This window comes from Saimiri boliviensis, chromosome 14 (genome assembly GCF_048565385.1).
Source record: "Saimiri boliviensis isolate mSaiBol1 chromosome 14, mSaiBol1.pri, whole genome shotgun sequence".
NCBI lineage: Eukaryota > Metazoa > Chordata > Mammalia > Primates > Cebidae > Saimiri > Saimiri boliviensis.
The window spans coordinates 84,897,775-84,917,214 of record NC_133462.1 but is presented as its reverse complement, the minus strand read 5'-3'; the positions used below and the strand labels follow the sequence as shown (position 1 = coordinate 84,917,214).

At 40.9% G+C, this 19,440-nt stretch overlaps 1 protein-coding gene across 7 annotated transcripts in view; it reads right to left on the bottom strand.

Moving 5' to 3' along the window:
- MTR (5-methyltetrahydrofolate-homocysteine methyltransferase) overlaps nt 1-19,440 on the bottom strand; it is a 108,621-nt gene that overhangs the window by 33,395 nt on the left and 55,786 nt on the right. For all 7 annotated transcript variants that reach the window (XM_074385357.1, XM_074385356.1, XM_003935348.4 and 4 more), the window contains exons 16-22: nt 16,738-16,917; nt 14,467-14,583; nt 14,015-14,155; nt 8,028-8,117; nt 6,705-6,857; nt 5,645-5,752; nt 4,430-4,530 (exon numbers count right to left, since the gene is read on the bottom strand). In XM_074385357.1, coding sequence (XP_074241458.1) covers nt 4,430-4,530; nt 5,645-5,752; nt 6,705-6,857; nt 8,028-8,117; nt 14,015-14,155; nt 14,467-14,583; nt 16,738-16,917 — 890 coding nt within the window. The remainder of the gene's footprint in view (nt 1-4,429; nt 4,531-5,644; nt 5,753-6,704; nt 6,858-8,027; nt 8,118-14,014; nt 14,156-14,466; nt 14,584-16,737; nt 16,918-19,440) is intronic.

Here is a 19,440-nt window from a genome sequence, read left to right as displayed (position 1 = left end):
TCTAGACCATTACAATAAAGCAAGTATCGCAATTAAGGGGGTCACATGAATTTTTTGGTTTCTCAATGCATATAAAAGTTGTTCACACTATATCGTACTCTATTATGTGCAAGGTTCTTTGAACTGGCTGCACCATAGGCCATACCCTAAGTCAAGCCCTGGCAACCCCTGTGACCCGCATGTACACCCCTGGATGGTCTCCCAGAGCCAGAAAGTCTGAAGTAAGAATAGCTAGCTCCTACAAAGCCCAATTAACCAATCTTGTGATATTCCACCATTGTTCCAGCTTAACTGATAAGCCAACCTTGTGACACTGGACCTCGTGACACCCTCCCAGCGACACCCCCCTACCTGGTTTGCAAAACCACCCTGAACTATAACTTCTGCAACTTTCCACTGCCTACCCCAAACCAATAAAAACAACTATCTCACCGCCCTCCACTGACTCTCTTTTCAGATTCAGTCCACTCGCACCAAGGTGAATAAATCGCCTTGTTGCTCACACAAAGCCTGTTTAGGTGGTCTCTTTATTCAGAACATGCTTAACATTACATGTGCAGTAGTAGTATGTCTAAAATAACAATGTATATATACCTTAATTTAAAATATTTATTGCTAAAAAAGATGCTAACTATCATTTAGGTCTTCAGTGAGTTGTAATCTTTTTGCTGGTAGAGGGTCTTGACTTGATGCTCATGGCCACTGACTGATTAGAGTGGTGGTTGCAGAAGTCTGGGGTGGCTGTGGCAATTTCTGAAAATACAACAAGAGTGAATTTTGCCACACCAATTGACTCTGACTTTCACAAAAGATTTCTCCGTAGCAGCGATGCTGTTTGACAGCATTTTACTAACAGAACTTCTTTCAAAATTACAGCCAATCACCTCAAACCTTACCACTGCTCTATCATCTAAGTTTACATACTATTCTAAATCCTCTGCTGTCATTTCAACACTGTTCATAGCATCCTCACCAAGAGTAGATTCCATCTCAAGAAACTACTTTCTCTGCTCAGCCTTGCTGAGCCATAAGGATAATACATCTGCTGAAGTTGTATTATGAGACTGTAGCAATTCATTCCCATCTTCAGGTTCCACTTTTCATTCGACTTTACTCTTGCTATTTTTACCACATCTGCAGTTACTTCCTCCACTGAAGTCTTGAATCCCTCAACGTCATCTGTGAGGGTTGGAATCAACTTCTTCCAAGCTCCTGTTAATGTTGATATTTTGACTTCCTCCCATGAATTACAAATGGTCTGAATGGCATCTAGAATGGTGAATCCTTTACAGAAGGTTTTTTATTTATTTTGCCCAGATCCATCACTATCTATGGCAGCTACAGCCTTACAAAATGTAGTAAGACTTGAAAGTCAAAATTCCTCCTTGATCCACAGGCTGCAGAATGGATGTTGTATTAGAAGGCAAGAAAACAACATTCATCTCTTTGTACATCTCCATCAATTCTTGTCACCAGGTGCCCTGTCAATGAGGAGTAATATTTGAAAGAAATCTTTTTTATTGAGCAGCAGGTCTTAACGGTAGGCTTAAAATATTCAGTAAACCATGCTGTAAACAGAGGTGCTCTCATCCAGGCTTTGTTATTCCATCTACAGAGCACAGACAGAGGAGATTTAACATAATTCTTAAAGCCCTAGAATTTTCAGAATGGCAAATGAGCACTGGCTTCAACTGATAGTCACCAGCTGTGTTAGCTCCTCACAAGCGAGTCAGCCTGTCCTTTGAAGTTTTGAAGCCAGGCCTTCACCTCTCCCCTCTAGCTATGAAAGTCCTTATGGCTTCTACATCCAACAGAAGGCCACTTCGTCTACACTGCACACCTACTGTTGAGTGTAGCCGCCTTCCTCAGTGATCGCAGCTAGATCTGGGTAACTTGCTGCGGCTTCTCCACCAACCCTGGAACTTCATCTTGTACTGCTATGTTAGGAGACGGCCTCTTTCCTTGAACCTCAGGAATCAACCTCTACTGGCTTCAAACTTTCCTTCTGCAGCTTCTTCGCCTCTCTCGGCCTTCACAGAACTGAAGACAGGGCACTCTTCAATTTGGTATCCCTCTGGCAACACCAAACTGCTCTAGGTGAGACTCTGGCTTAAGGGAATATTGTGACTGGTTTAATCTTCTATCCAGACCACTCAAACTTTCCTCCAATCAGCAATAAGGCTGTTTTGCTTTCCTGTCATTTGTGTATTCTCACTGGAGGAGCATTTTTCATTTACTTTAAGAACTTTTCTTTTGCATTAACTGTGCTATTTAGTTCTATGCAAATCCTCAAATTTGCAATTCTATTGCATCCTATCTTCCCCATTTAAAAAATATATTTTGTCTCTAAACAGAACTGTCCCTTTTAGCCCTCTTTATTTCTTTTATCCCTACAAAGAAAAGAACACTGTTATCATTTTGTGAGATTCACTGCAACAATGATAAAAAGCCATGAAAGAGAAGGATTAGACACAGAATAGTTTGCTGGACTCACTCACTAGACTGGGTAATTCCTTCAAGCATACTAGCGTGGTACTGACAGTAAAAGTACACATTACTTCATAAGGCAATCTTCGGGGACACCTGTCTACTAGCTGACACCGTAAAATTAAACTCACCAATGGAAGAGTCTATGTGTGATCACACACAAACCATAGGGGTATTTGACATTAAGTCTGCACGTTCACTTGTTTTTGTAAAATAAAAGCAACGTTTCATCAAAAGGTGTTTCTCCTGTTAGACTTATTAGCAAAGATAAGCAAACTGTCAATGCACAACACATAGGAACTGGATGTGTTGCAGGAAAGCCTCAGGCTTAGTAAGCAGTCTTCACAACTGTTGACATTTGATTCCAGTAGCAACCTGGAGAAATGCCACAATGTTCCCCAGCTTCTTAAAATGTCTTTACTGGAGAAATAAACATTGCTTGTATGATACTCTTAGCTAAGTATCCACTGATCAAAATAACTAATGATAAAACACATGACAATGATATCTCAAGAATCACTTTCAGGAAGTTTACCTACAAGTCACCTTCTTCAACGGTTCTTGTCCCACTATTAAAGCTGAACATGTACCTGGCTATTTAGCCTGAGAAATGGTATACTTTTTCAAGGAGAAAAGTCAACTAAATCATTTTAGTGTCTCTAGTATAATGCCTGGTATGTACTAGGTGAGCGATAAACAATTATTAACTGATGGTGATGAAAGCAAACAGAAACCAACAACCTCATGTTTGCAAAGGTTAAGCCAATAGCAGAAATGCTTTGTAGACTTCAGGAAGCCAACACCTTATCCAAATATTTATTATATAGGTAAAATTTTTATCACAACTACCTATCTCCAGTAAATTTATCTTTTTAAAAAATAATAAAGACATGGATAGAAACAGTATTCCTCGTTTCTAGGACTAGGAGAGAATGCTAAGTCTTCAGACAGCAAGTGAACAGGTAAATGGAAGTGCTTGTGAAGACAGTCAGAGGGAAAAAATTGCCTTCCTGACACCGCTCCTCTGTCTCCAGCCTTCCTGAAAGGTTCTTAGGCTGCATTTAATTAGCCTAGAAGGCAGAGATGGATACAAATGTTGACAGCAGGGACAGAGCTGAGAGGGTTAATTGTTACTTGACAGCAAAGAAGAAAACTGAGGGGTACAGGGATAGCGCCAGTCAATTTTCTTCTCTGTCTAGAGAAAACAGCACATTAGAAAGATGTCCAAGACTCGAAAGGGCTGTTGGCCAGACATGGATAGGGAAGGCATTATTTCTATTAGGGCTTTTCATTACAAAGAATATGTTCAAATCTAAGCTAAACATATACTTAGTATAGGTCATCAGCTTTCACATGGAAATGACTTGGTTATGAGCATTTACTAATTATAATGAGATATATCAGAAAGGGGCTTTATCTGTATAAAACTTCCCAAAATCTAACTTAATCATCACCAAGAAGACAGGATCCTGGTTCTAAGTGAAGCCAATTGAGACCTGTACAGATAAGGCCTTCCTGGAAAACTCCATTTAGCCAAGTTCTCATAAGATCTCAGTTCTAAAATCTGAGTTTATTGAAAGGAAAAAGAGGATATGATGAACACCACTGGCCATGGGAAGGAACCTGATATTCTAGCCATTAGCGCCTCTGTCCCAACATCCAACCCCAGGAATCCTCTGGGCTGTTCTGATCCCACTGGAATAGCTTTTACTATTCTTTATGTCCTTATTGAGCACAGATAATTACTAACTGACTTCATCTGAAATGCTGTGTTCACTGTAGAAAATTCAAAAAGTAAGCAAACAGTAAGCAAAAAGAAACAAAAAATAACCTCTAACATCCACTGCCATGCCCTACTCTTCCCACCCATTAAAGATTTACTGTTAAAAAGCTTTTGTTTTTAAATGGAAAAGGAGTTGAAAGAGGTGAAGTCCTAACCTACCGGAAATTATTGCAGCCAAGGACCACTCCAACTATGTTCTTGCCGATGTCGTGCACGTCGCCTTTAACAGTGGCCAGCACGATGGTGCCCTGATAAGGGTCCTGGAAAAGAAGCCAAGCAGCTCAGCAAGGTGGGGTGGGTCAGCACCGATCCCCTAGTTCTCCAGAGCCAGGCACGGGCCAGCACAGCAAGCAAGTCAATATGACCAAGACCACCTCAAAGACAGACCTGGAAACCAAAGCCCAAGCAGTCCAAAGGAGGCCCACCTAATGTGCCCGCCCAATGGGCTTCCACCAAGATTGGGGGTCCCATCCTTTCAAAGAACAACAGTTGGTATTCACACACAAAACAGCCCCACAGCTGAAGACCACATCCTTAACTTTGGTTGGGGGAAACCTATTTGACACATGTTTACTGTTAGCAATTAAGGGAGACGTCAGGGAGAGGAAGAGGAACAGGTTAACTGTGTATGTTCCACTGGAATCTGAAAAACCTCCACAACAGCCCAGGCAGGGGGCACGTGAGCATCCTTCCTCAGCACGGCTGTCCTGTGCACAGTCGGCATCCCCACTACTCCCCACACAGAGAAAAGCAGCAAACAAAACAAGCAGGATTTTTATAAACTGTGTCTGAGCCATTCACAAACACAGATCGGTTTAAAAATTTGGAATCCTAAGGGCCAAAGCTGCCTGAGCTTCAGAGGGAGCTAAACCAGGTCAAAAAGCTTAATGATTTACTCTGGTGGTGCAGCCAATAAGAATTAAATTGAATCCAGAAGTGGTGCCAAGGACCTCACCAGCAGAAAGAGAATATTCAGTTAAGAGTGTTCTAAAAACAAGCATGGCTCAATTACCTCAAGGGCAGGCACAGACAGTCGTACTGAGTAGTGCCTAGCACGGTACTCGGCACATCACAGGAGTCTGTAAATGATCAGTTAATGAAGAAACAAAGGAATGAACTCGTTTTGCCTTGAAAACATGGGATTTGACTGAAAAATTTTATCTGTATTAAAAAATTTTATAAAGCTACATTCAAAAGAAAGTCCCAGAGTATTCTGATATTTGGTTAAAAAAGGGACAGACGTGGGATCCTTTCTCTGTTTTATCCTCAATGACAAATGCGGACAAGCCCGACTGCTTAGGCCCCTACCACCACCTCAACAAGTCTTCCCGGGCAACTCATTTAAGGGCCGTAGGCCTGAACACAATGACTTGCCTCTTCTTCTACTGTGCTGCTGAGCACTCTGGTTTCTTCTCTTTCTTTTTCCATAAAAGGGATAAGGTGGCCAACAGCCTTCTTCATAACCCGGGCTGACTTTATAACCTGAGAAAAAAAGCATAGGATCAGGCATCTTTAGCAAACCACAGGAACAACTGCTGATAGGCACCTGTGAGATTCTGGCACAAATTAAGAATGCATGCTTTGACAACAGGCCAGCTACACTGGAGTCTTTTGACAGCAGGCAGAATAAAGGATAAGCTTCCCGGAGGAAAAGCCAGTGAGTAATAAGGTACGACAGAAGGAAAACAAGGCTAGAAATCAAATGTTGCAATTTCTGTCTTCTGAACTTTTGCTTGTTATTTTTTTCTCCATCTAGCAGGCACTCTATCACGTACCCAAGAGTTCTATGTATCCTTCAGGACCAGGCTTCCCACCACGAGCTCATTCCAAGCCTTCTCTTCTCAAGTCCCACCTTTACAACTGACTTAAAATTAAGCCTTACATTTAGGCAAGGTGAGGGCAGTTTAGTTTCTCAAACGCCATACAGCCACTAACCTACATGCTCAACAAGTATGTGTTAACTGACGTGGTTAGTAGCTGCTGTAAATCAAAATAAGAGTTCTGGTTTGACTTTAAACAAACCATTCAATGTACCATTATTTAAAACAGTAACAGTTTGCATCCTTACAGATGAACAGTGCCTGTTCAAATCAAGTCTTAATGTTAGTAACTCTACCATTATCTTGGGTTTTATTTTACTTCTGCGGGGTGGGAGAGATAGGCGTTGGGGGTAAGAGATGATACAAAAATTAGAAGATAAAGATTATGATAGATTACGTTGCTATGAATTTTCAGATGATTTTGTAACATCCACATCATTCTAACAATGGACTTTTCCAGACATGACTCCTAAATATATTTAAAGAAGGAATAACTAGACAATGCAATTGAACTCTTGTCCAAATTAAATCTGAGAAATATACCCCAAATCACTATTTATTAAATGGCAAAGGAAAGAGTCAATTGCGAAAATTTCTCCCCATCTTTTGCCAACCTGAGGTAGAAACATTTTTCCAGCTCCAAAAAGATCACCAACAATTTTCATTCCATTCATCAAGGGTCCTTCAATTATATTGAGAGGTCGGGGATATTTTTCTTGGTTTAACCTTGCTTCCTCAGTATCCTCAATAATATGTTTTTCAATGCCCTAAAAAAGACCAAAAGAAAAAAAATCACTTAAAATACTGGCTTACCTCCACAGAGCCAGCATGAAAATGCTTAAGAGCATGGGTTCCAAAATCAGAGTGGATGGGCTCAATCTGTCTTCCTATCACTAATTTAGGCCTCAATTAATTCAATAAGTCTCAGTTTTCTCAATTAGAATATTACAATGTATCTCATAAGTTTATTTTGAGGACTGAGGTAAAGTGCTCAGCTGGCTTTATTGTTACAAGGTAAATACCTCATATACTTCCAAAATAGAATGTTGTATGCAGTAAATACATACAATTTTATATGCCAATTGAAAAAAATGCTTTAAAATGTACCTCAGTAAAATGAGCTAATAGAGAAGGCCTAATAATTTCAAATGCACCATAAAATACATTTTGTATCTTAGTGTTTTACCAGATTATACATTAATAAATACCTGTGGTGAAATGAGTAAGTTTTCTCACTGTAATGCTGTAGGGCTGGGGGAGAAGTGACACTGGATGGGGCCCTTAAACGAAGTTCAGATCCATGAAGCCTCCAGTGACTTATCCAACCTTCACTGCCAAGCCCCTCCCCTCCAGGGTCCCCAGTTCAATGATCCTTGGATGGGCTGACTAGCTCCACAAATTGCAATATGTAAATCTCAAAAGGCCCAAGAGTTGAACGTTAAACTCCAGAGCCAAAACAAAACAAAAACAAACCTCTGAGATTCTCCAGACTCACACATGAGGAAACTGAAGCCAAGAGATTACTGATCTGGTGTAAAGCCTAAAATTCCAACTATGAAACTGACTTGCTGACCAACTGACAGCAACTTGGTCCAGGACAGGATTCACAGCCTCAGCACTACTGACACTTGGGAGGGAATCTCCTTTGTTGTTTAGGGCTATCCTAGGCACTGCAGGATGTTTAGCAGCATCCTTGGCCACAGGATGCCAGGAATACCTCCTACACACAGTTATGACAATCAAAATGTCTCTGGACACCGTCAAATGTGCTACTGTTGGGGGTGGGGAGTTTGGGAGACAAGGGGACCTCCCCAGGTTGACAATCAGGGGTCTGGGGCATCTCCTGCTCCAGCTGCTGTCAGTACCACACCTCCGGGAACAGCATCAGTCAGCCACGACGAGCTGCCAGCCCTCCAGTTCAGGCTCCTATAACTCACCTTCACAAGGGCATACTCAAGGCGTTCTTCGACAGGGCCATTTCTCCACTCATCAGTCTGAATGACCTTCTTCCCTCCTTGGCTGTGAGTCTGAATTGAAATTGAAACCAAGAAATGGATACAACTCATCACTAACCATACTGTTTGATGGCACAAAAACCAAAAAACAAAAAACAAAACAAAACAAACATCTTGTGTCTTATTTTTTGCTTTTCCAGCCCCTAGCAGACTGTCCAGCATAAAATAAGATCTCAATGAATGTTTGAGAAAAAGAGAGGGAAAAATGAGAAACCTTTTAGGGTTTGAACTGTTAATACAGAGACAGAATAAGGTTCCCTTCTCTTCTAAAAATAACAACTCGAGACAGTATTTCCAGGACAGTAAGAAAAGCTATACTCCAAACCTGATGAGCCTTCAAAGCTCTCAACAAATATCACTATTAGCCACAAACAGATGCAGGGAGGCCACAATGAAGCTAAGTCTGACATCAAGGGTGGGCACAACTAAGAGATGCTGTAGGACACAGACTACGCTCTCAAGAACTCACCACTGTTATGGTTTGAAGGTATCCTCCAAAAGCTATGCTGGAAACTTAATCCCTCTGCCCCCATGAATGGATTAATGAGGGATGGATTAATGCTGCTACCATGGAAGCAGGTTTGCTATCTCTCTGGCTCTCTTGCTGTGGCCCTCTCGACATGAGATGCCCTCTACCATGTTACGACACAGCAAGAAGACCCTCACCAGGGGCCAAGGCCATGCTCTTGGACTTTCCAGCTACCAGAACTGTGAGCGAAATAAAATTCTTTATAAATTACCAAGTCTTTGGTATTCCATTAGACCAAAAGAAAACAAACTAAGCCATATCATTAGAGAGGTAGAAAATATATATAGAAAGAAAGAATATATGTCAAGGGCTGAATGAGTACATAATACAGACTAGGTATGCAGGAATTTTGAGGAAGGAATGGTTATCGTAAGCTAGGGTGGCAAAGAAAGGTTTCAAAGAAGCTGAATGTTGAGAAGGGACAGATTCAGCAAAGGAACAAATGTGCAATGATTACAGCACATATGACAAATTGCATTACTTTATTGTTTCCTCCACCTCAACTGGTGGTACCAGCTGCCAAACCAGAAACCTAAGTATCGTCCTTGAATCTCCATTCACTATTCAAGTTCAATCAAAAAAATCACCTCATCCTAATGATTACACCTTATATTTTTCTCTCCATCCTGCTTCCATTTTCACAGTCCAAGAACTAAGTTGTCTCCACAGACCAGAATCATTCTGGTCTCTGATTCACCTTCCACAGTGTAGCCAAAAGGATGCAGCCAAAATGCAAATGTAATCCAACTGCTCCTTCTGAAAAAAATCTCTGTAAGTTTCCTATTGCTTTCATGACATGGTACTGACTCCTTACCATGCCATCCAATGCCCTGATGATGTGATTTTGCTGTGACCCCACCCAAATCTCCTCTTGAATTGTAGCTCCCACAATTCCCATGTCATGGGAGGTAACTGAATCACGGGGACAGGTCTTTCCAGTGCTGTTCTTGTGATAGTGAGTAAGTCTCACAAGATCTAATGGTTTCATAAAGGGGAGTTTCCCTGCTCAAGTCCTCTCTCTTGTCTGCTGCCATGTAAGACGTGCCTTTCGCCTTCCACTACAATTGGGAGGCCTCTCTAGCCATGTGGAACTGTGAGTCCATTAAACCTTTTTCTTTATAAATTACCCAGTCCTGGGTATGTCTTTATCAGCAGCATGAGAATGGACTAATACACCTGATCTGGCTTTCTCCTAGAGCTTCATCTTCTGCTATTCCCAACAAGCTTCAGCCATCCAGAACACTTCTGTTCCTTCTGCTCTCCATCATCTCTTCACCTCCAGGCCTTCACATTTGTGAAGTAAATTATGTCACATTTCTGACATAATTTATGCAGTACCTACCACAATGTCAGACTCTGGCTAGCTGCAAATATCCCTCCCCTGGCAGGGACCACCAGCACTGCACTTTACCCTCAAACCTTGGCCTGGCTACCTCCTTTATTTCTCTGAGGCCTCACCTGACCTATCACTTCCTCTGGGAAGCTTTCCCTGAACTCCTCTAGTTTGGGGTCAGAATCTCCCTCAGCCTTCTAGCATCCTGTACTTCCCCTCTCACAGCACTTTCTGTGCTGGGTGACAATCGCCTCTATACATTTTTGCCTATGTCACTGAGCTGTAGGCTCTGAGAGGGTAGGGATATATCTCTCTTACTAGTTAGATTCTCTAAGTTCAGTCAAATGAATGTCACAAAGTAACAGTAAATATTCAGTAAATATTAGCTGGACGAATTAATGCTAAACAAAGACTGATCTTACTGGAGTAATATTTGTCTAGGGTGGTAGAGGCCAAGCCACAGAGGGACAAAAATCCATGCTATGGAGTTTAAATTTAACCTTCCAGGCAATTGCATGGGCAGAGAGGGGAGACATTATTCAAAGTTCTAAAGCTGCTGAGCAACATTCAAAGTAACATTTTTAAGGGAATCACAAGAGGGGAAGAATATTTTAATAGTCCATGACGAAGGCCCGGACTCAGCAGTGGTAACAGGAGGAAAGGAAAGGACAAATATAAAGGCATTAATAGACAATGACTAAGAAGGAGAGCAGGAAGGAACTGGAGAGAACTCCAAGACTGAGGGCCAAGGTGGTAAGTGCAATAATGACAACACGAGGACTCTCGTATGTTGAGAAACCTGAATGAGATAGTAATTAAAAAGGAAAAAGTCCTAATGTTCACAGTCCCATCACTGGATACCTGTAAACACCAGACAATTCCTGCCTGGGGCATGGAGTTTTGTAAAAACAAGGCAGCGTGTTCCAAACACTCTTGAAAAAAGGAACTTGTGTGTTCACAGAAAAATACCACAGGGTGCCAGACTTACAGGGTTGGAAGGCGGCAAAAAAATATACGATTATGGACAGAGGCAAAGGAGGATACAAAGGGCAGTACAGAATTCACTGCAGTGCTGGAGGCTGTGATGTCTAAAAACTATCCCACCTGATAGCTATGTTCTAAACCTGATGAACTTGATTCAGGAAAACTATACTTAAAATGAAACAGTACCGTGAAAAGCAGTACTTCAGAAGTACACAGTGGCATGTGGAGGCCCATCTTACTTTGCACGTAGTCATTCAATAGGGATTTCTCCATGATATTCATACAAGGAGCTACCCAGTTTTCACACACTAGGGAAGACCAGACCCAGGCACACTGTGGAAGCCTAGTAGCTGGAAAGCTACCAAGCAAACTGACCAAGCAATTGTCATGTCCATCTGGCTACTCCTTGTACCTTACATATACAAAGCTAATGAGAAAAAGTCCTTCTTCCTATTCTAGAGTTGCTTCTGCCTAACAGGGGCCTCATGGCTGTGTAGGCTGTAAAAGTGAGTAAACTGCTGCAGAGAAAGCCAAAGAAGAATGTGAGTTCAAATGGCAAAGGGAAAGATCAAGGCCGGGTCAAAGAACAGACAAATTTCCCTGAAAGTATCAAGAATATTCTCAAGCTCCAGGGTCATTCCAGAGCCACCCCATCCAGAGCAGCAATCCTTCCACTCCATTGGATGCCTAGCCTCCATTAGGGTACCATTTAATAAAGATCCTCCATGTAAATTACATGGTATCTGGAAATTTTTACTATCAAAAATAATTTACTTACCACAGGTCAGCCTGAACTAAATTAGGAAAATTATTTTTCAAAAAAATCCCACTACTCCCCAAATGTGAGACTGAAGAGCCCTGGACGATCAGAGGCAGCACTCTTCCCACTAGTTTCAATAATATATCAGACAGGAATTTGGGTGCAATAACCAAAAGAGATCATTCTCTTATAAAAGAGAAAAAAATCCCTTGACTTATTTCCGTCACAATATTCCTGCTCTTCATGCTCCATTTGCACTCAGTGCACCTAAGGAATTGCTACAGAGCTGGCGACTCCTGGGAGTTGAGTATACCTGCTTTGGTTATTAATTCTCTTAACAGCAACAGAAGTCACCTTGAACGTAGACAGCCTCCCTGACAGAGAGGTCAGTGGCTTATGAGAAGCCCTCATGGTTACATTAAGAATGAGGAAATTCTTATATGATGAATTGTTAAGCTCTTGCAATTGCTATTAAGACTTCCCTCACACTGGCAGTGCCTCTGGGGCAAAACCTCTTGGCAGCTCAGCATGATATACAGAAATGAAAACTTGTAAGCAAATGCTAAAAGTGAATACAGACCAAAAGAATGTCTAGCACAAAATACAATGCCAAAAAAACCTTAAATGGGAATGGTCTTACAAATAAGGAGCCCCTTTCCTAAGTAAGAGGGCTGCCTCCTCTGGACAGATCAGGGAAAAGATGAAAACACATCATGGGTTAAGAACTCTCTAGTATGACTTCATGATTATAGAGGCTATGATGTCCCTTTGGCCTTCAACAGAACTCGTTAACAGTTAATGAAGGGCCCCCTACTTGGGAGAAGATAGACCATGACTCCAAGCTGACTGGTGTTTAACTGGTGTTTATCCCATGTCTCAATGTTCAAAGAATAAGACACGGCTAAGCACTCTGTCTTATGTGAGCAGAAATGGTCAAGAAAATAGGAAAAACATAAAAAATCCATGGAGTGTTTCTTAGGTAATGCACTGAGAAGCAGAACTTCACTGCATTTGCCACAACCAAGTAAGACATTCTGTCCTGGGTCCATATGAGAAACTACAAATGTTTTTAAGGAACTGAGAGGAGGGACATGTGCGCATTGGCACAGTGTCTGAACTCCTACCAACTTTATTGAACCTAAGGCTTCCACAAGCAATTTCAGAAATCTAAGTCTTACTGCTAGTAAGGCTGATAAAACAAGGACGTGGTTAATCCCATATTGTCCTATCCTTCTTCCAGAGCATCTCATTACTCTTCCATGGAAAAGGAAAACCTGGCAGTTCTATCAGGGCTAAATTCATATTCTAACATGGAAAATATTAACAAGGTTGGCAACAGACACAAAAGCATCCTACCACTTTCTCAACATGCTTTGTGGGAAAAAATTTCCCTTTGTCATCATTCTCTTCAACAGATTAAAATGCAAGTCCTTTTGAGATAAAGATCTCAACTTTCCTTAAACTGAATTCCAGGAAGCAGCATCTACGATAGATATACTTCATGTGCCTAAGACTGTGCCCAACCTCTAAGTGAGAAACAAGCTGATGTCTGAATTAGCCATAATTATACTCATTTTTTATAGATCAAATGTGTATAGAACTCAAGCCTTGAACCGCAGAACTTTGCCACAGATGGACTAGACCCTAACATAAACAGGTATACAAACCAAAACATGCAACAGTGCAGACCATGCAATTCTAACATAGCCACACGAGAATATTCAGAACAGCTATTTTAAATAATGAGGAAGAAAAATATCAAGTAAAATGGAAATATGTTCCCAGTACACTGCTAAGAAAAAAAGTATTACCATAAAAGCATCTAGAGCATAGTTCTATTTTTGGAAAAACGGTGTGTATATGTACCTATGCATGCATATTCATTTTGCAAAAAGAAAAAAAAAAAAACTCCCGTTACTTAAAGGTTATAACAAAATCACAAATGTTTAACTTTGGGTGATAGGATTATAAGTGATTTTTATTTTCTTCCTTTGCTTACCAGAATTTTGTTAATTTTCTAGAACTAAAAAGTTACTTGGTACAAGAAAAACAAATTTTTACATTTTAAAATAAATGTAAAGGAATCTAAGTTCAGAATACGGACGCAGCCTAGGCATGGTCTGTTTATCCTTCCTTGCCCTAGCTATACCACCATCTCTGCAACTCTCTGTAGATACCTTCAACGACCCAAAGACATGATTAGATATTTGCTTCTAGTCCACAATGAAGGTCTACTAACTGTAGGTGAGTAGTCAATTCAAAGATAGGAAAAAATCCATCCATTACAACATTTGTCTCTCTACCTGGGCATATCGTAAGAGCTTCTCAGTGGCCTCAGGGTCTTTATTCCAGATGAGATCTTCACAGAGCTGCAGAAGTTCCTTATGGATATCATCATACACAGGGAGGTTTCCAGCATTCACTATCCCCATGTCCATGCCACACTAAGAGCAATACAAATAAAAACGAGAATTTACAGTGATACTGTAAGTCAGAGATCAGCAAACTTTTCTCTGTAAAGCGCCAGATAAAAACTATTTTAGGCCATAGCCTCTGTCACAGCTACTCAACTTTGCTGTTATAGCATAAAAGCAGCCCCAGACAAGACATAAGCTAATGGGAGTGGCTCTGTCTCAAAAAAATCTTATTTACAGAAACTGGCAGCAGGCCAGACTTGGCCCACACACCACAATTTGAAAACCCTTGCCCCAAGTAAAAGCTGGTTTCCACACAGCAAACAGTTCTTCTGCCATACCTTGATTGCATGGTAAAGGAAAACCCCGTGCATTGCTTCTCGAATGGCATCCATTCCTCGGAAGGAGAAAGACAAATTGGAAAGACCGCCACTTATTCTGGCTCCAGGTAATGTTTCCTGGCAAAAATTTTAAAATATGAAAAGATTCCCTTATCTTGCCAAAAGCAGCAATCACATCTCTTAAGTTTTATACAGGAATGAAAAGTTTAAAAAAGTACGAAGTTCAAAGTAATTCAGAGCGTCTTGTTATTAGACATACACCAAGGCTTCCATATTATGGTGTCACAAAGGCGGTGCTTCAAAAGTATATTTTTCTTACTAAGACTCCAAGCTCCCTAAGGAAAACTACAAAATTCTACTTTAATTCTGTATATCTCTAGAGTGACCATGATAGGACTTAATATACACTGAGTGTTCCATCAACTATTTCCTGGATAAGTGACAGAGAAAGAGAGACAGAAAGACAAACAGTGTGAACAGTGTTTGTCGCACGTACACACGTACACACACACACACACACACACACACACACACAAAGAAAGGAGTTCCTTATTCACTGAAAGCACAAATTACTAGAAGACTTCCATAGCCTAAATGAACAAACTCCCTAGTTCACTATAAACTTGACCAACCATAAAAGGACAAAAGGAAATGGAAGTTCCTACCATACCTATGACAATATCAAGCATTGTCATACGGTATGTGGAATAACAGGAACTCTATCAGTTCAAATAAAAATTGGCTCAAGAATCTAGGGAGACAGTTTGCTATTACCTACCACTATGAGCCAACCATTCCACTTCTGGGTATATGCTACAGAGAAGCTCAGGCATGTATGTCTAAGATACATATAGAAGAATACTCGGAGTAGCATTATTCATAATGTCCAAAAGCTGGAAACAAACTAGATGTCCATCAACAATAAACAGTTAATTGCAATATAGTTATACCATATCACATGATATAGAATATCATACATTAAGAAAAATGAACAAACGGCTACAGCCACACAGAGAAACCTTTAAAATGAATTAAGGAAAAAAAGCATGAAAATATGATTCTATTTGTATTAAGCTCAAGAGTAGGCAAAGCTAAACTGTATGATTCAGATATTCAGTCAACTTCTACTATTTTGTGGTAGTTATGTTCTATAAAATCATTGCGAACACTGAATTAGGGAATATTGGAGCATTGCCCCTAGGAGAAATACAGGGTTAGGATCCTGCGGGCCTCTGATCACATTTTTGTCAACCAATCAATACATAACCTTGTTTTGTGTGTTTGTGTTAAGATGCTTTATTTAATATATACACTAAATTCACCACCAATGGCACTATAATTCACGTCTGAACGAACCTTGTCTAACACACATGTTTCCTCCATAAGGCGTATCACAGCCTTCTTGCACTTAGGAACACTAGACAGCACTAGGATGGTACCATTTTAAAAAGTGACCTTACCAGCAAAAAGCATTAAAATATAAACAACATGGCATTAGACTGCAAAAAGGGCATCTGTATACAGGACGAGAGCTGAAATAAGAAAGCAGATCACTGCCCTGTTCAACCTCTTTGGGAACATATGGGTTGGGCCACTCAAACTGTCCACCGCTCTGCATATGGGTATGTCTGAGTAACTGCAGAAGTGATATGAGTATTGACTTTAGGGTCACAAATAAATTTCAGTGAGTATATGAATTCGCAAATACAAAATCCATGGATGATGCAAATCAACATATATATTCTATGTATATAAGCAATACATTTATGAAGAAAAGCAATAAAGTAGCATCATAAAACTCAGGATGATGGCTACTTTATAACATTGAGAATGAGGTATAACTGGAAAAGGAGAGGCAGATGGGGGTGCCAGCTATGCTCTATTTTGAGACCTAAGAGAAGGCCCTTATACGCTTCATAGTTAATTATTTATTAGGTTCTGTGGTTTTTTGTTTTGTTTTGTTTGAGACAGGATCTCACTCTGTCGCCCAGGCTAGAGGGCAGTGGCACGATCCTGCCTCACTACAACCTCCGCCCTCCTGGGTTCGAGTGATTTCATCAGGCTCTGTTATATTCTCTAGTCTATTTGTTACACAAGTTAAAACTCTACTAAACAAAACAAATAAGGTCCCCTACATTTCAGAAAAACACTTTACTAAGAACAAGAATGTTAACATTGCAGCCAATAAATACATCTGTCAGCTCTAACCATTCATTAGACTCATGGGATAAATGTGAGCCATGACTTGGGAGAAAAAATGCCTACACTTACTTTAATGACTTTTGTTGCCTGGATAAAATTAATGGCATACAAGTTGTGTTCTTCCATCCCAGTACCAATGGTTAGGATATTTGGGTCAAAAATGATGTCATTCGGATTAAAGCCCAGTTTTTTCACAAGCAGATGATAGGCCCGGGTGCATATTCTGATTTTGGTGTCTGTTTCTGTTGCCTGGGGAAAAAGAGCAAAATATATAGTTTGAAATTTTTTTAAAAAAGTGTTATCTATTAAATAGAGCGTATTTCACACACTGAAAACAGTGTCAATGCTTGGGTTTCACAGAAATCTAAATACCACGCCGCTTACCATCACTTATCAAATTATCTCAGAGGAGACACTGCTCTAAAGATGTCTGTGTTTTCACAAACACAGCAGCTATATGCTTTCTGCAAAAAATGAAATCTTACACATATACACACATACGATCTATTATGAAAAAGCTTCTTAAAAAAAAGCATGTCACAAATCAAATATTACTAAAGAAGAGATTAACAGATGCCCCTTCCTCTCTTGACCTGCCTGCAATGTCACACACTATCACCCAGGAAACACTGCCATTGCTTTCTCAGATCGTCTTGCAAAAACACTCTAAGTATATTCAAGGATATGGATTTATTCCTCACCTTCACCCATCGTAACACTGGCTTGTTAACATGTGTCTTAAGTCATAAATACAAATTAGTCTTTACCTTCAAAATAATGTCCCTAGAAGACAAAATAATCTTACCCTTCAAAATAATGTCCCTAAAGGGCAAAACACTGACTCCAGCATGGCATATCCCCAGCTGCTTCCCATCACCGTCAGAACCACGGCCTACATCTCCAATCTCACCTCCTACCATCTGCCCTCTCCTCTACTCTGCACCCCTACATTGCTCCTTTAGCGTTTCTGAAACACACCAAGCTGGTTCCTACCTCAACAACTTTCATTTATTGCTGCCACTACCCAGAACATACCGTGACACGGCTTTGTGCTTCAGATGACTCAGGCTTCCGCCCAAGTACCCCCTTTCAGAGCCTACCTTAAATCACGCTCTCGAAGCCAGCTCACCTCCACCCTTCCCCACCTCCCCATTCTTCTTCAGAGTATTTCTTTCCAGAAACTGTAGTATTTTGGCAACGTCTTTAGTATTTTTGGTTGTTTTATTCCTTATTAATTTGTAAACTCCTCTCCCCTAGCTAGAATGCCAGTCTTACTGTACCCCCAGTGCCCAGAGCAGGGGCTATCAAAGTATGTGCTCAACATTATGTATGAATGCTGCTTTTGCCCAAAGCATTTCTGAACTTTGCCATGGAAAACTGTCTTCAGATCAAATTTACAACCTCAGCACAGGGTATTCAACAAATTAAATCCTGAATGATTTCTAGTTGTATGAAAAATCAAATCTGTTCTTAAAAAATGATTACTTGCTATCACTATGGCAATGAGAAAAAAATAAGTCACAATTCTGAAGGCCAATTCTCAACGAATGTGAAAAATGTTATTGAAAAATGGCCAACTCTACTGAAATCTGTGTTGCATGTGGTCTTATGTGGAGATGAGGGGGTGTGGACACTGACATAGCTCAAGGACATCAAGTGAAGCCCTGGACAGCAGAAATGAGGGGTAGGGGAATTATGAAAAGAACTCACTCTTAGATCTAGTCTTTTGATCGCTTACTACTTTGGTATTCTTTTTCAACTGTTTTCTTTGGTCCCTAATCGCTCCCTGCAGCTGGTGAGGTCAGGTTTCACCTCTGCTTGGGAGGGAAGTGCCTCCAGGACTTAGCAGACAAAAGGACCCAGGGAAAGCGAGACAGGAAATGGTCTTTGTGGCCTCACTGCATCAAGGCTTTAGGGAAGGTGGCAAGCTTTCATCTTCCTTAATGGAATTTTCTCAACGCTCACTTCCTCTGCCTTCAGTTAGAGTGAAAAGGTTAAGGTTGAGACTGAGATGTGTGTCAGAAAAAGTGGTCAGAAACAGGTCATTTGCAGCTGCCTTTAGTCTTGAACTGTAAAAGTTCACCCTTCACCAGACAGCCCAATAGAATTCTAGGCTCCAAGTTCATGGCCCAGCTAAGCTCACTAAGAGAGAAGGCACAGGGGTGACCAGTGCTACTAGTATTACTCAGCAACCTAGTCTGGTCGGTAGATGAAGTCGTCAAGGTCCTGGTCAGTTCTCTCCTGAGCCATGAATATTATCTGGCCACATGGGAGAGGTTGAGATGAATACTGCGTTACCTAAGGGAGAGTAGGGTATGGGGCCCAGCTGCGTACTGAAGACAGACCTGCTTGTGGAATAAGCAGGAGCAACCTACCAGGACAGGAATTCATTTCTAGAATCAAAACAGAGTCATCGACTCTAACCTCCATAAGAATGAAGCCCTCGTCAAATTGTTCTCATGGCGTCTAGCGCAGTATCTGTGTCACAGTAACTGATACTTAACCTCTGTCACTCGATTAAACAAATGACTCTGAGTGCTCAGAGTGTTGGTACACAGGCCTTGTCAGGAGCAGGTCCTATCATGTTAGATCCATCAAGCTTCTGTCTTACTCCTCACCAGGGCTGTGGGACAGACACACTAATAAAGCCTCAATCATGCTTGTGGATTTCACAGACCCAGTAAAACAGGATGGGAGCTTCACTACATCAATAAGGGCTTTCCACCCTGGTTGTACATTACAATAACCTAAAGGGATTTTTGTTAGCTTGTT